The sequence below is a fragment of the Ammospiza caudacuta genome, chromosome 2 (assembly GCF_027887145.1).
Source record: "Ammospiza caudacuta isolate bAmmCau1 chromosome 2, bAmmCau1.pri, whole genome shotgun sequence".
Taxonomy (NCBI): Eukaryota; Metazoa; Chordata; class Aves; order Passeriformes; family Passerellidae; genus Ammospiza; species Ammospiza caudacuta.
Genome location: NC_080594.1, coordinates 4,546,985 through 4,564,182, shown reverse-complemented (window position 1 = coordinate 4,564,182; position 17,198 = coordinate 4,546,985). Strand labels below are relative to the sequence as shown.

The 17,198-nt window shown below is 44.3% G+C and overlaps 1 protein-coding gene across 2 annotated transcripts in view; it reads right to left on the bottom strand.

Moving 5' to 3' along the window:
- Positions 1-1,326: 1,326 nt before the first annotated feature.
- The window catches only part of CRYBG3 (crystallin beta-gamma domain containing 3), an 81,276-nt gene continuing 65,404 nt past the window's right edge, over positions 1,327-17,198 (bottom strand). Inside the window, exons 16-22 of one of the 2 annotated variants that reach the window (XM_058825710.1) lie at positions 15,944-16,053; positions 15,307-15,433; positions 8,652-8,791; positions 5,267-5,390; positions 3,876-4,034; positions 3,456-3,615; positions 1,327-2,947 (exon numbers count right to left, since the gene is read on the bottom strand). In XM_058825710.1, the coding sequence (XP_058681693.1) occupies positions 2,859-2,947; positions 3,456-3,615; positions 3,876-4,034; positions 5,267-5,390; positions 8,652-8,791; positions 15,307-15,433; positions 15,944-16,053 (909 nt within the window). In that variant the 3' untranslated portion in view covers positions 1,327-2,858. The remainder of the gene's footprint in view (positions 2,948-3,455; positions 3,616-3,875; positions 4,035-5,266; positions 5,391-8,651; positions 8,792-15,306; positions 15,434-15,943; positions 16,054-17,198) is intronic. The other variant, XM_058825711.1, reaches the window with a different exon arrangement.

Genomic DNA, 17,198 nt, shown 5'->3' with positions numbered 1-17,198 from the left:
GAGGGGCTGAAAATCAGGTATAAATCCAAGGAACCCAGACAGGGAAAGCAGCTTGGCACAGCAGAATTAAGCTTCCCTATCATGTCCTGGACATAAATCCCTTAGAGGTGGGGGGTGCAGAATGAAGTTTTGTGCCTCTGAAACAACTATTCCTGCTTAGGGTGGATGTTTCCCAATTAAAACATTGGTGGGTGCAGGTTTTTCCCAGTGAAACCAGTGACTGGAGGAGCCAGACCTTTTCCAGGGTGGGCAGGGATTAGGTTCAGGTGCTTTGTAGCACTCTCCCACAGGTGACTTGCCCAGCCTGTGACAATGACATCAGGTGTAGGGGATGGAGTGGGGATGGCAGGGGACATCCAGCTCTGTTTGGTGGTGGCTGGGTTTTGAAAGGCTGAAATGTAGAGCTGAGCTCCAAACTGGAGGCAGAGCATGTTCAGAACAGGATGTAAATGAGAGCAGCGTCTTTAATTTAATAGGATCAGAGGGATGCCCTGTGCTGGCATTGCTCAGCACCTCAGCAAATTTCCAATGCAAAAGGCTTTAATCCAAAATTTTAGACCAGAAGTTAAAAGTGAAAATAAAAAAAGTAAAAAATGAAAAAAAAAATAGAGGAGAATGCAGTCTGGGGAATGCTGATGTACATCACATTCCACACCCAAAGCCACCAGAGAAACAGTCCTGAGCAGTTTCTTCTTGTTTTGGAACTGCTCTGTCCTTTTAAGCTGAAATCCAGTGGCATTTTGAAACCCTGAAGTTTGGGCTTAGTGTCTAAGAGTTGGGGGCAAAAGTGGCCAACTCAACCAAGTGAAAAGAACATGTTGATAATGACAGTGTGAATTTTGGTGCTCTAACTTGTTTTTTTCATTTGTAAAGTTCATCAGCAGGAAAATCTGTCTGATTGCCCTGACAGAACAAAAGCTTCCTGGTAAAAGCTGCATGTGCTGTTCCCACAGGGAACTTTGCCCAAGAAAACCCCTTTTCCCTCAGATGCTGCCATCCCTGGAATAAACAAAGAATAATATTTATCCTCTACCTTCCCCCAGCACCAATTTCAAGTGAAAGTAACCCAAAAGCCTGTAGCTGGAATCTATATCTTCAAGAAAACTGAACAATCTTCAGTATTCTCTTGAGTGAGTTTTGATGAGTGTGGTGCAGTTACTTTAATACTTCATTGATTTTTAATACGCAATCTCACGTAACAGCCACACACTCAATATACTTATCCCCCTTTTTTGGCCATTGGAAAAGAAATATTTTACAGGAATGTGCTCAACATCTGCTGAAAACTATTATTTATTTTGTTTAAAAAGAATCCAACCAGCAAAATGTTTCTCCTGAAAAGTTTTATACAGTTAAAATATACATGCTTTAGCAATTTACATTCAAGGTCTCTTAAGTACAAAAGCCTGCTTTACTTTGTTATGTAACACTGAGACACCAAGTATGATTAAGTCATTCTTCACTTAAAAAACTACAACTTTTTACACAGGCTTGTAAAATTTCATATGGAAAGTCACATGCAGAACACTTGATGTACTGACTTATATGGAAAAAAGCTTAACAAGTGCTTCAGTTGAAAAAATATATACATACATTTGAGGATCTTACTCAAACAGCAGATTTATGATAATTTTAGAATGTAAAATAGTAAGTGCAAGTAGATTTTTCTTTTTTAAATAGTACTATATAGAACTCCATTTCATACAAAAATAGACATCCATATATTTTATTTCTGTGGCAAACTTAGAGTTATGTCTTTGTTTGGGGATGATCCTGTTTGAGTGGCCAGCAGGCACAGCTTTTGCAATCTCAAATATCTGTCTTCAGCTAACCTGAACTCTTTAAATAGTCCTAGAAATACATACCCTGAATGTACAAATGCTGGAAAAAATATATTTTCAATGAAGATTAATTTAGTGCTGCTGCTGAAGCCAGGGAGCTCAGGGGCTTCTCTTCCCCATCAGGAGTTCACAGCCTTCCAAGGGGCTGTGGCTGAGCCAGGAAGAAACTTTTCAAGCACCACCTGCAGTCAGTGAGGTCTGGCTCTGCTGGAGCAATGGCTGTGGCTGCACAGTGTGGAAATGGAGGAGAGCCCTGGCACTCCAAGCTCTGCCCATCAGTTGTCCTTGGTGCCACCACGGTGCCCCTGATGTCCCCAAGCCGCTCTGGCACCGTGAAGCCAGCCCTGGAGTGCAGCTGCTGGCACCTTTGGCAACACATGCCAAGGTGAGCTGGTTTTGGTGCTGCTAAAAGCAGAGCAGACAAAGGCTTACCAGTGTCACTTAGGGGGTGAAAGGCCCCTGTATTGCCTCATCTCACATGCTGAGCTGGAATTCCAGCTCAAATGAACTTTTTGAACAAAACTAATTGCATTTTGATGAGAGACGTGATTCAGGATCACTTGGAGCCTGAACAGTTTCACTTGGGACACAAAAGCCCAACTCAAGTTCCTTGAAGCTCACCAGTGCATTCACTGCTCAGTGAGCTTCCAGCAGGGTGAGAGGAAGGCAAAGACAGCATTTCTGAAGAGCCCTTCCCCTCTTATCTCCTGCACTTCCCATGCTGCAGATCCTCTGCCTGCTGTTTTGCATTTACCTTTCATACTTCAGAGGAAGAGGAATGGTGACTTTCACAGGAGCAGCCCCTGCAGAATCAGCTTTCCTGCATTGGATCAACCTCCCATCTTCCAGATTTGTGCAAAATTCAGTTCTTTTAGGAGCCGGTGCTTGGCACGAAGGAAAATAGAGAGGAGTTGCTGCTTATGGTTCCAGTGGTGTGTGACTTCAGTAGTTGGGTTCTTTTTTCCCCTCTACTTGTTGGTAGCCCACCAAAAAGTCCATCTGTGGGGTGGATTTTACTCACAATATTTCAATATCCCATTTCTGTGAAGGTCTGTTTTCTATTGGCTGATTCATAATGATGTGATTCTTGTCATAGTAATTTCCTCCTTAAAAACAAAAGAAAGTCATGAAGGAAAAGCTTTTGAAAGAAATACTCATAAAAATGATACACAAGCTTTGAGAAGTGTGACTAAGTTGGAAAATCAGCTGAAAAATAGGAATTCCATGAGGTAGGGGGCCAGTTTCTGCAACTGAGCAATGACAATTTTAACCAGCCTTCTTTTTTCAACTCCTTTTCCCTTTCTGAGCTGTTTTGTGGTTGATTTTCCTTCACCACTTTGTCTTCTGTAACTTGCACTCCTTGCCATCGGCACTCCTTAACTCCCCAAAGCACAACAATTCATCTGATCAAAATAAACCTCTGGAATCCAAAGAGAAAGTTCCTCCCTGCCCTGCTGTTTCTCGTCCCACTGTCAAGCAACTGGGCAGGAAATGTAGGATTCAGTTTCTGACCTTAAGTACAAAGGGGAAAAAAAAAGCTGGACTATGGAAGTTAACCTTAATCAAAAAACACACTTAAAACCTGTGAGCTTCAGAGTTTTTGTTTTAAAATACCTTTAATATCAAGCACCAGTTGCTCGCTGAGGTATGAACTGATGGTTCCATCCTCGTTGAGTCTCCACTTTTGCCTGTCCCTCCCATGTTCTGTCCACAGGGCAACTTTGGCTCCAGGCAGGTCTCTGCCCCCAATGACATCCAGACAGGTATTGTTGGCCTAAGAAACAAGGAGAGCAGTGAGATCCAGGCCACAGAGCCTCACTTTTGTGCCCGACTTCTCTCAGGCACGGAGCATATGGCAGCACATCATGGGAAGCAAGCCAAGCACAGATTATTCAACACCCGACCAGCTGCTCGATCAAAGGTGGTGATCTTTGTCACTTCATTTTGTAATGTTAAACCATCAGCTTTTTAAAAAAAATTAATGACAGACCATGAAGAAGGGCAGCATTAGCAGAGAAGCACTGTGAAGCTCACCTTGGACTTGAGGAGGCCGCGGCAGTAGAGCCAGAGCTGGGCGTCGCTGCGGCCGCGCGGGGCCGCGCACACCGAGGCCGCCCGCACGTCCGCCAGGCTCCCAGCCACGCTCAGGTACTTGCCCTGCGCCCTGTTCCTCACCCGCAGGTACACTGCTGGCTGCAGGGGGTGAGGGAAGACATTTACACACAGGGATCAAGCAAACTGATGTGAGAGGGCCTCCCCTGCACCATCCTCCCTCCATCTATGTTCAGTCTTTGTTCTCCGTTGAGGACGTTCAGTGATTTTTTGGTTGGAAACAAACGAGCATGTGAAGCACAGTAAGTGGTTTTTCACATGCAGATGGGCAGCTATAAACAGCAATGGCAGATAGGTCTTTTCTCAAAGAATGTAATTATGGCTATAGAACTAATTCCTGTGATCTGCAAATATGCCCAGTTCAGCACATTTCACTCGTTCCAAGGGCAGTAAAGGGGCTGTACTCCACAAGCTTTTAATTCTCGGGACACAAAACTTGCTGAGTTACATATCCAGCAACTTCAGCCCTCACTGACTGGAATAAATGGCAGAGAAATGCACCACTGTTTTTGAACATACATAGAAAACAGGGCACTGACCTGGTATCCCTGTTTATTGGTTTACTCCAAAAATAAAGATGATTTTGCAGGGCTACTGCAGGGTTTGAGCTTTTGCTCTGTTATTCACTGATTTCAGTGCAAATAAAGAGCAGGAAGTTACAAAGAGCAGCTCTGTTGGAACCCTAACTCCAGCACAGCTTTTTTTCCGGGAGCTTTACATCTCCTTTTTTTTTTCCATATTAAAACAAACCCTGAGCTATAGACAATAAAGCCTCTCTCCCACCAAGCAGCCGTAAACAAAACCTGTATCAGTACAATGTTTAGTTACTTTTTGTGGTTTAGAGACCTGAATCTTTGAATGAGAATGAAATTGGAATTACCTGAGGTGAGACACAGAAGGAAAACCTGATGGGAACTGCATGAGCTTTGCCTCTTTTGGAAATCCAGGCTACAGCACAATAAAATTTGCTCTTGTTTCCATTTATGTTAATTATGAAACAAGCCAGTGTGGAATTGATTTCCTCATGATATTGTTATATGGCAAAAATGTAAAAATAGAGCATCCACAGAACATGCAATTCAGAAAAACAACACTTGGCACCAAGAAACTGGAAATTATTTCCCTTTAGGAACCTAACACACATCTCAGTAACTGCTACAAGAGGCATTTTCTGGTTCAGCAATCTTCAGTGGGTCCTTCTGGCTGTCACCATTAGGCCTGATTTAAGGAGTACAACACACCCCAATGTGCTGAGACCTGTGCACAAACCCCTGTCCATAAAAACCCGTTTTCCTCCCTCAGTCTTACAGTACCTGCTTCACAGGACGAAGGGAGCCAATCACTTTCCAGCCACTGTGTTCACTCCAGTTTGAAATCTCCCTGGGCTCCAGCAGAATCTGCTTGCCTAAAAAATTGCATCCCTCGTAGGCAATCCACCTGGATACACAAAACAGAATGTGAAAGGGCACTTGCTATCCACAGCAAAGCTAAGCTGGGCTCTTGGAAGCCCCCAAAGCTCTCCACAGTGAGCCTCTCTTTGTGTGCTGCAAAATGCCATCCATTTCAGTGGGATAACTGCCTTCTGTTGAAATTCAGACCTGTTTTCTGTCTGCCTAAAATTTATAAACTACACTTCCCATCTCCCCTTTCCCCCTCCATTTTTTTCCCCCACAAAAAGGAGAACCTCTGCATGAGTCCAGATGAGAATAATGCTGATTTCAGCACGCCTGTGTTAGGAAACTAGGGAGCCACACTTACAGCTTTGCATTAATTATGAGAGGATCTCATCTCATGTTTTTGTTAGCTTTTCATACAGTTCCACTTGTCTGAAAACACATTACAGGTATTCACTCCAAGCCCCACACCCTGCTGCAGCAGATTTTCCTGTCATGAACACACCATGGATGTGGCTGAGTCCCGTAACACCCAGTTAAAGCAGTGGCTCATACAGACCCCTTGTTATCTGGGCATCTGCTCAGTAAATGCTGCTCACAAAGGCAGCCTCAGGAGCACAGATCCCTTCTGTTTGTACCAACAGCACATTGCTGTGTGGACAGTGACTCCTGAATGCCTGACTCATTAACTGCTCTGAGCACAAAGCAAGTGCTGGTTTCCCAGGTTACCTGCAGTACAGGTCAGCTGCCAGGAGCATGAGGGATGGCTGTGCTCTGAGTCAGTGAGAAACACCCACAGCCTCACAGCACCTGGAACTGCCTGTGTGTGCCCAGTGCCCACAGCTCAGGCAAACTGAGAGCCAGCCCTGCTCAGGGCTCCATGGAAGCTCAGCTGTGCCAGCTGTGAGCTGCCTGGCAATGAGGCTGGGCCCCTGTTTCTTCAAAGTCCACCCCTCCTGACTTACAGGTATTCAGAGCAGCCTGAGCACCCCTGTGTCTTCCTTATACTTTGAACACATTCCTGCCTTTTTTCCCCTTGAAATGATTTCTGTCAAGTCACTGAGAATTCACTGTTAACATTACTCTTGGAGCATGAACAGTCTCAGGTGGAATGCAGTTTCAAAGTAGACATTTATAGGGAACAGAGTGGAAAGACTTCCAGAGATGACCATCTGAAGCCAGGCTGGGCTCCTGGCATTCAGTGACACAGACAGAACCCATCTCTGCTCTCACACAGGCTGTGCCACCTCTCCCACACCTCTGAGAACCCCAGCACCCTTTGCCAGGGCAGATTCCAGGTTTGTGCCTTACTGAGGTGGCTAGTTGGTTCAGGAAGGCGCCTTTTTCCTAAGCCTGGCAACAACATACCATAGGAGTATTTACATAAATCTTTGCTATTTGCCCAAAGCTGACAGCAGGCTTTGGGAACAGGAGCCAAAAAAGCCTCTAATTCTGCCTTCCTGAACTCTGAATCCCAGAAAAGGCAAACAAATCCTCCAGAACATCCCACAATCACCTGACACCCTCTGCCTTTAGGCTACCTGAGTGCTTGTGGGATGGGGACAGGCTGTGGAAGTCTCCTGTGAACTGTTAAATACACTGATATACTTTACTTAACAGGTGTGGTGTTCTGTGGCTAACAGAGCACATGGGGCAATGAAAATGACACAGGTAAACCATGGAAAATCAACACTAAAAATCAACACACCAAAAATCTCTTGCACAGTTCAACTCAGCTCAGACTTCCCCCTCAATGATTTTCACTTTGCTTCTAGTGAAGCTGTGCAATACAATTTTTCACAATTCAGAACAGATTTTTATGCTTCACCAATTCAGGAAAAAACCCACAAGACAAGAATGAAGTGTGTGAGCTGAAACAAGGATCAGTGCAAGATGAGCTTCCCCAGTAGTGTACAGACATAAAGAAGATGACCAGAGGGCACTAGAACTGAAACCCAAGTGCACAGGTGGATTTGCACACAGGCTTAGAGCAAAAAGCACAATTTTAGCTATGGATGATTTTTCCATTATGAAAGTTGTGAGAATTTTTACTAATAAAACCCTTTTGAAAAGGGCCCATCCCAAAACATATTTTCTGTCATACTTTTTTTTTTTCCCAACTTAGGTTTTGCAAACTTTGATGGGAAAGCCTACGAAAGGCAAAGGGAGAAATGCAAAAGGCCAGAGCAAAGGCTGAGTGTAACCCAGCCATGGCAAGGGATGGTGCTGTGCCCATTGGTGCTGAGCTGCTGCTTTGTAAAAAGCACTGCCCAGAGTCTGAATTTGGGGAGCCTCCAGAGCTGTGTTACACCATCCTTGGGAAAACCTTTACTCTCTTTCCTAGGAAGCATTGAAAAAATCTCAGAGGAAACCCAGCCTTTCTGCCCTGAACCTATCCCAGAGACAGGGAGGCAGCTAACCTGCTTGGACACCCAAAAATGAGCACAAAGATGCAGGAGGGGCTGCCCTGTTGCACTCACTCTCCTGAGCTTTCTTGCCACGTGGTCCCAAAGCCATCACCCTTCCTTCAGCCAACTGCTGGGGCAAAGGGATTGAATTTCCAGACAACACACACTGCTGTATTTTCAGCAAAGGTTCAGGCTGGAAGTGGCACAAATGGTGGGAACTGCTGTGAACTGGCAAAGCTTTGTGGGGAAGCTCATGTTCACTATTCTCTCAAGAAAATTACAGCCTTGCCCATGTGGAAAAGGTGGGGAAAGGTCAAACATAAACATAGGAAATGTGTGTCCCATTAGGAGAACAGCACTTCCCAGCCACTCTCAGCTGCAGGATGAGCCTCTGCAAGTTATTTGTTGCTGCTGAGGGTGTGGAGGCTGAAAACCTGGCTGAAAGCAGAACACTTGGGAGCTCTTCCAAAAGGTGAAAGGGAGAGACATGGAAGAGGTTAGAAGGTCACTGCTGCAGATGTAAAATGTTTTCACAGAAGAACCTGGGTGTACATTCACACTCCTGGAGAAGGGTTAAAACTAATAACAGAAGCAAATAACCGTTCCAGCTGTCAGATCCACCCTGAGCTCCTCTCAGGAGCTGCTGCTTCTCTGGCAGCCAGTCAGCACATCAAGCTTCCCTGAGCCACTGCAGTAGTTTAAATCACTGCAGTTTATAGCTGGCATTTTACAGCCTGTTAATAAAGGCACTCCACGTTTACACTACCTGCCTTGTAAAGTCTGTGCCTCAGAACAGAAGTTAAGAATGTAAACCATGCTATGAACAAGGCAATAACCATGAGACAATGCTAGCTCCTACAGTGCAAAACTGACAGGGGTATTTCTTCCATACTTACAATCCACTTCTCACCCACACAGACTGGGTGTAAAAATGGAGGTCCTCGTTCAGAACAGAGCTGACTGCTTCACTGAAGTGCAGCTCTCTGCCCTTGCAGCATTCCAGGCTGAACAGGGTGATGGAAGGCTCAGCAAAAACCTGAGGAAGGAGGAAAGAAAAGCACAAAGTTTCAGTGGGAATAGTACAATTGCAGTTGTTAGATATGATGCACACATTGGCCCACTTCAGCTGAATTTCCTGCAATGCTTGTGCTCCCTCAGCAAATGGAACAACAAAGGGAAACCCCACAGCACACAGAGCTGAAACAAACTGCATTTATCAGTGGCTTTGTCATCAGTGCAGTGCCCCACTGACACAGGCAGGCACCGAGTCACCAAGTGATGCAGGGGCCTCTGTTTGGAAAAACTCATTTTGATCTGATTTGTATCATCAGGGCCTTGATTCCTTTTCAAAAATCCACCTTATTTACTTATTGATGGAACACGCATCTAAAATAGTGAGTCAAATCAAAGTCTACTGTCCACAGACTTCAATTAGCTGTAGTTCACTGCAAACATTTTAAGTAGATACAAATTGTAAAAGGTCAGAAATGTCAACTAAAAAGTTCACAATGTTTTTAACAGACATTCCTATTTTTTTCTGTCAATGTTGAAGGAAGAGCATAATAAGTCAATCCTGTAATCTTGTGTAGAATTGAAACATTTTTCACTTAATGCCCTTTTCTACAGCTGACAGATTGCCTGTGAAAGCAAATAAAAAGATCAGTTTGCATAAAAATGTGGTGCAGCTATAAGGCCAGCAAAAAAACAGAGGAAGCAGATTTGAATACACAAATTCTGTGCCCTAGTACAAGAAACACTTGTACAATGCTTCAGCATTTTTAACCTAAAACCAGAAGCAAAAGGACCTGCAGTTTGCACCTGGAAAGGAAGAGGGAACAGGTCTGACTAACTCAGTGAGCTGCCTCTCCAGGAAAGGCACCTTCTTTTAGGAGATGTTACCCTGAGATAGCTGGCACAGGCAAAATCTGGGATTCCTCTTGCAGCAAAGCCATGGCCTCAGGTGAAATAAATGAAACAACATCTTGAATTAAAGTTGACACAGGCACTGAGCAATTAAGGGAAATTAATTTTTATGTTTGAAGAGGCACATGGAGTGTAGGGAAGTGTCTCTGAAAAGCTCAGGGGTGTGTCAGGACACATGAATGTGCTTGACACTGACTCAGTGCAGGGACAGCCCCAGTCATGCAGCACTGCAGGGACAGAGAGATCACTGAGACATTCTGAACCAGAGCTGGGATCATCCACTCAGAGAGATTTTTAAATCCTACTGTGCTCCCAAAATCTAATGCTACACACCAGAAAAGGGATCAAAACCTGTCATGTTTTTATTTTGGAATGTCAGCTCTTCCCAAGTGCCTTCTGCTGGATGGGTGGATGAGATTTCCAGTGGGTGGCTGAAGGCTCACTTTGAAAGCCAGAGCAGCAGGCCTAGGGCAGGCAGCTACTCCTGGGGCTGCTCTGCTCAGCCAGGCAGAATCACCACACTCCTGTTTGCAAGAGCCCTGGCACTGCCTTTCACCTGAGTGGACACCACAAGCCATGTCCAGGACAGGCCCTGCAATTTTCACAAGTGCATTGCTGGCCATGAGAAACACCATTTGTGGTGTTGGACATTACTGCCCAAACCTAAATATTGATCCTGCTGTTGCAACACTGAGGATGTTAAGAGACAGGGCTGCTGTACCAGATGGACAAGTCACCTGAGCCAGGATATCCATTTATACACCAGGAACCACAACAGCAAACTGCTGGAGTCAACTGAAGCGATTCCAGCTCTGCTGTGCTTGTGGCTGTTTGCACTGAGGGCTCTGAGAACTCCCTGTCCAGCTGCTCAGAGTCCTGACACACACCAGAGATGGCTCTGATCCCTCTGTCCCAGGGGGATCTCAGCAGAGATGAAGTCCAGAGAGAAACCAGGCTGCTGTGCCAAGCCCTGAGCTCTCCTGTTCCACAGCCATATATAGAGCACTGCACTGATTCCCCACCTTCTGTATTCCCTTCTGGGCCAACAGCTGGCAGCAGTGACTTTGGCCTGGCTTTTTTCTCTGACTTTGTTTTCACAGCTCCATGGAAACTGGGAACAGGGAAAAACAAGGTTTGGGGCTATGCAGTTAGGCTGGGAGGCATCTTGTTCCCAGCCTTTCTGGCAGAATGCTGAGGAACATTTTCACCTGAAAGGTGAGCCAAAAACATCTATATTTACCCATTCCCATGTCTAGGTCAGCATCACTTTAGCTTCTTTTCACAGTTATTTCAAGGAAAATGCCTGAAATGCCATGCTTTGGGAAAAGCTTGCCAACTGTGACAATAACAAAGCACTTAGAATTTCTTGACATGACATTTCTTAACAGTTTTTATGTACAAAGGAACTGACTGCCTTTGCTTAAACCAGCACCAATAACATTTTAAGAGGTTTTGCTTGTCCTGTTTTTTCATGTAACTATCCAGAGAGAAACCTGAAGGAGCTTATTATATTCAAGAGGCCAGTGATTAAGGAAAGCTATATTTACATAGCATTTCAAGATATGAGCAGCCTTGTAAACTGTTAAATACACTGATATACTTTACTTAACAGGTGTGGTGTTCTGTGGCTAACAGAGCACATGGGGCAATGAAAATGACACAGGTAAACCATGGAAAATCAACACTAAAAATCAACACACCAGAAATCTCTTGCACAGTTCAACTCAGCTCAGACTTCCCCCTCAATGATTTTCACTTTGCTTTTAGTGAAGCTGTGCAATACAATTTTTCACAATTCAGAACAGAACTTTTCCTTCACTGGTACAGGAAAAATGCCACAAGACAAGCATGAAGTGTGTGAGCTGAAACAAGGATCAGTGCAAGATGAGCTTCCCCAGTAGTGTACAGAGATAAAGAAGATGACCAGAGGGCACTAGAACTGAAACCCAAGTGCACAGGTGGATTTGCACACAGGCTTAGAGCAAAAGCATAATTTTAGCTATGGATGATTTTTCCATTATGAAAGTTATGAGAATTTTTACTAATAAGACCCTTTTGAAAAGGGCCCATCCCTTTTTAAAAAACCATATTTTCCCTTACATTATTTTTTTTCCCCAACTTAGGTTTTGCAAACTTTGATGGGAAAGCCTACGAAAGGCAAAGGGAGAAATGCAAAGGGCCAGAGCAAAGGCTGAGTGTAACCCAGCCTGGCAAGGGATAGTGCTGTGCCCATTGGTGCTGAGCTGCTGCTTTGTAAAAAGCACTGCCCAGAGTCTGAATTTGGGGAGCCTCCAGAGCTGTGTTACACCATCCTTGGGAAAACCTTTGCTCTCCAGGCTTGGCCAGCTCATCACTCCCAAGTGCCTTTACAGGAGCTGCTCCCTTCAGTGTGGGATGGGTGCCTGGACAGTGCAATGTCCACGGTCCAGTCCCAGCCACACAGGGTGACTCAGTGCCTGGCCCTAGGAAACTGCAGGTAGTTCCTGTATCTGATTGCTTTATTTGCCTCACAGGAATACTGGGGAGATTAGTTAAACCCTGTATTTAACTTAGAGGAGATAATATAGAAATACAAGGATTATCACGATTGATCAGAGCAAGAATAAAGAAAAAACCCAACCAAAGAAAAAAAGCATTGCACAACCTACAACCTGGATCTCATTTTTGGTTTTAGGAAACTAGGAGACTATTAATTTACAGGTTGAACGTAACACTTCAGAAGGAAAGCTAATTGCCTATTGCAAGCATCCTGGGCATTCTTGTCCATGTAAATCACACCAAATATGACAGGGAATTTGTCAAAACAACACACCTGAGAAAAGGCAGCACCAGAGCTAAACTCCCCATTGCAAATTATCTATCCCAAAAGATGAACCTCCTCAAGCAGCAAACACTGGAGAAATGCCCCAATAAGCAACCACGGCCCTATAAATGGCCCAGCTGCCTTCACGGGCTCTCCTGCAGCTGGGCAAGGCCCACATTGCCTTTCCATGAATCCATGGCAGTGCAAAAGGCAAGTCCTTGCTGGTGCAGGCACAGAAACCTGCACCTCTGCAGCAGCTCTGAACCTGTGCTAGGCTTTCACCTGCCTGCAGGAGGGCTGTTAACAACAATGCAACAGCACATTTCATCAGCAAGCTTTGCTGCAAGAGTGCTTTGGGATTTTTAGAGGAAAGGAGATGATGAGAGGCAAATGGCATCAGTGTCAGTTGTTCCTTCTTTGTGCCCTCCTGTTACTCCATAGCTTTTCCTGAATGCTCTAAGGATGATGAAACAGTCCAACCTGTACTTGAGCAAAATGGAACAGCAGGAAAAAAGCACAGCTAGGGCCTCCTAAAGACTTGGTTTGAGTATTACACACTTTGGAGAATAAGGTATGATGGGAGAGAGGAAGCTTCATCAGGAACAGAAGAAATTGGTTGCAAAGATGTGCTGAATTCCTCCATGATGCCAGTGCACAATATATGGGGAAATAACCAAGGTGGAACCATATTAACTTGAATTTCTTGTGAAATGGGAGACTGTGTGTGCAGAGGATGTGGGAGCAGCATGCCATACTTAAAAAATGTACTTAAATGCTGACAACTTCACTTTTCACTAGACAACACATAAAACATTCTTCCAAGAGCTAAGAGCTAGAATAAAAATTAGCCAACCTAAAATAGTGTCTCTGCAGTGAAATCATCTAAGTATCGCCAGTGTTAGCCTATTTTCTTATCCAAATAATTTTGTGTAGCTCTGAAAGTTGGGGTTTTGTTTTTGTGTGGTTTTTTTTGGTTTTTTTTTTTTTTTTTCTATTTTAGTTGGACTAACGCAGTGATTTAGGAGGAAAATTTTCATTTTGTTATGCAATTAAGGTCTTAGACAAACAAATTACATTGATGGGAGTTTTCAAACTAAAAATCAAAAGTTTTACTTTCTTCAATAGAAAAAAATTTAACTTTTGTTTTCATTTAGTGCAGTTGGTACATCTGTCTCCAAATAGTTTGTTTCCATCAAAGCTGCGTTTCTATAGAACAAATGGAATGTTCCCAGCGTGGGACTCCTCCACAGTTCCACTTGCAGCAATTACATCTCCCTGAAAGGAGAGCAGGAGACAATGCACATCCAGGGCTTGGTGTCAGGGTTAAAAGTTCTCCTTCTCACCCATGAGCTACCAGGGGACACACCTTAGCTCTGAAATGAGGCTGGTATTCAAAGCTCAAGAATGGAAGGGGTTCCCAACACCACAAATGAATTCAATACAGCCACACAACAATTCCACTTGGGAACAGGCTTGCTCCTCTCTGGAATGAGCTAACAGAAATATGCTGTAATACAAGGGGCTCTGTTCCAAGAGCTGCGGACAATGCTGGGAATTAACTGTGGCTGCTCCTGGCTGTGACCTGCTGCGTGCTCTGGGTCACGTCTGTGCCACACCAGGGTCCCCAGCACTGCCCCGGTGGCTCTGGGGACAAACAGGTACAGATCAGTGGCATTTTATGGTATTTAGTGCCCTGTATTTGTGAAATACAAGGGCTACTATTGGCAAGAGAAGAGCCAAACTAAGAGGTGCAAAAGCAGGGGAAGATGTGTGTGAGCTCCCCACACACAGCCTGCCAAGTAAACTTCTTCCAGGGCCTGGCCCTTGGGAAACAGGGGCTGCCAGCAGTCTCCTACCATGCCAAACTTCATATTTCCTTCCCTGTGAGATTACAGGCAGGGGGATTGGGATGAGGCCTACTATTATTTGATGTTAAAACTTCACTTGGATTTGGCACAGCAGAATCCAAAAGCCTAACTTGAAAAGGAGAACTTTAAGCTAAAACCCAGGCTCTCAGCAGGTGGGAAGTCTCTGTATCTGTACAGTCTACAGAAGTCCAGCTCTCAAATTTGGGTTGTACATCCTTCCCACCACACCCATGGGTTTGGTGTTTGCATTTGCTTGGGGTTTGGGGGCTTTTTGAGGGGACTTTTTTTCATTTGGTTGGTTGGGTTTTTTTGCTTTTCTTTTTAAAAGCTGTTCACAAATGGTAAAAAGCTGAGCTGAGTAAGCCCAGAAGTCTAGCTCCATAGGAGCTGCATTGAAGGACACACACCACATGAGCTGAGTTTGTGCCCTGTGATCAGGGAAGGAGGAAGAGTTCTGGAGAAACTGGTGGCCAGTGCCAGAGAAGAGGGGACAGAGAAACCACTTGCTTCTCTTTTACCAAGTGTTTCAAGCTCATCTTGATGCTCCTGCATAAGAGCACACCAAGATGTGGAAGAAAGGCACAGACATCACATCAAGATTGCAGGTTTTTGTGTTCTGTGTGCAGGATTACAATGGGATGTATAAAAGGTTGTATCTGTTGTTCTGGAGGGCAAAATGCATTCCTGTCCAACCCCTGGCCATAGAGGATCTTGTTTCTTACTTGTAAAAAAGGGAACAACTTTAAACCCAGAACACCCAAGAGCAGCTACAAGCGACCTCGTGCAAGAGTGCACACAGCCTGACCTGTTCCCAACCCAAAGAACCCTGTGAGCCAAGAAAACAAACCTCACTCTTTTCCCTGACTGGGAGATTGTTTAGGGCAAGCACTCACTTCAGACATCTGACAGGGAAAAGAGCTCAGAAATGTTATTTTTCTCCCCCCAGTAAAGTCTTACATATTGAATAGGCTTGAGGCATTTGATTGCAGCAGTTGGGCAGCCACAGGAACTGAGGTCAACATAGAGGCCTTCTTCCAGCACACAGTGATTGTCAGTGGTTTCCCCTTTGTAACACAGGAGCCAACTGCAAGAATAATGGAACAAAAAAGATAAACTGCTCTAGCTGCTTATTTACAGCATGCTTTTTTCAAGATTAATACTTGCTGAGGACAAAAGGAATAAAAAATTCTCTTTGTTCTTGACAAGCTTTAAGTAAGGTGACTTGAAAGGCTATGCAGCAAAATCAAAATTGTGTGGTACAGACACCTCAGTTCCAGAGTCAAACGACGTTGAGTGGAATTCAGGTACTTCCACTGTACCAAAGTTCTCAAAATCTGGAATAAATTCTAACTGGAGTTAAAAAAAAGAGTCATGGTAACTGTGCAAGCCTTCCCCAGGGAGAGCAAAATGCACAGTACCCAAACCAGGGGCAGGATGGGAGTTACTGAGATGCCTTGCAGGACAAAGGGTCTAAGACATGATGGAAGATGATGGGCATGTGTTATGTGCTTTCTGCTGCCTGAAATTTTGTAACATTTGAAAAAAAAAATTCATAATACTGAAAATGATGGCATGTAAAACAACAGACACTTACCATCCCCGGAGAACCTTAAAAGAACATGGTATGAATGATGTAAAATCAGAAACTTCTGCTGTGAAATCTACACATGCTCCTTGGAAATGTGTATTACTGAAAGCTTTGAGCTACAAGAACAAAACAAAACAAAAACAATGACTGGAAGGAAAATGAATGCATTATCATTAATGTCAACAGAGAAAAGCTGTACTCTCAGAGAAGTATCCATTCCATTCACAAAGATACAATTAACTGAATGAATTGTCATTCAAAGGATCTATTTCATTTTATTTACAGCTGCTTTATTTTTAGAAATATATCAAGTATTTTGTCATCTCTGGGCTGGCACAAGAGGCTTCCCAGTGGTGCTAAGGCAGGCAGAGCTAGCAAGTGTAAGTTCAACTGCAGCAGGAGAGGCACAAATAAGAAGAGCAGGACTCAAGGCTGTTATCATCCACCCAAAGGCCCCCTGAACTGCAGCTTAACTCTCCCTACAGCTCAGCAATCCAGTGCTCAAAGCAGGATGGGGAAATGCTGGTCAAAGACACAGAGCTGCTAATGACAAAGTGCCCTGAAATCTTCTGTGACCACAGTGGCTGCAGGTGGCTTTTCGTTTCAGAACTAGCAGGAGGATTTCTGAGGGAACTGGGGAACCCTGAGGTTCAGCCAAGCTGCTTTTTTATGTCATGGTAAAGAACTGCAAGTCACAGTGAACCACAGCCCATCAGTGAGATGTGATCAGTTCATCCCTAAAAAGCAAGAAGGCTCAAAATGTTGCAGCAAAAGTAAAATAGAAAAAGCCGAACAAACAGAAAAAAAAACCCCAATCAACCTCCCAAAAAACCAACCTCCTCCAAACAAATACACAAAAAGCCCAAATGAACAAACCCATGCCCCCCAAAAAACCCCAAAACAAACCTAAACTAAAAAACCACACACAAAAAACCCCAAAAGCTCCCACCAAAACAAAAAGAAACCCTGGTATGACGTAGGCTATGATCTATAGCAAAGACACCCTGAATTCTGTACCCTTGGGCTGCCACTGTATAACTGAGATGGATTTCACTTGAAAGCCTGAAAGAGAGGCTGGAAAAAAATAAAAAATTGAAGTGTATCAAGAGAACAGCTCATATTCTGTAATGGAAGAAAAACACGATGGCTGTTGCAAGAGCTACTTCCCCCTTCATGCCCCAAATTGGCCAAGCTTCCTGCCAAAGAAAAGAAATCAAGTGCTTTTGCCAGCACAGAGTGAGAAGGCCAAACACAAGTGTCA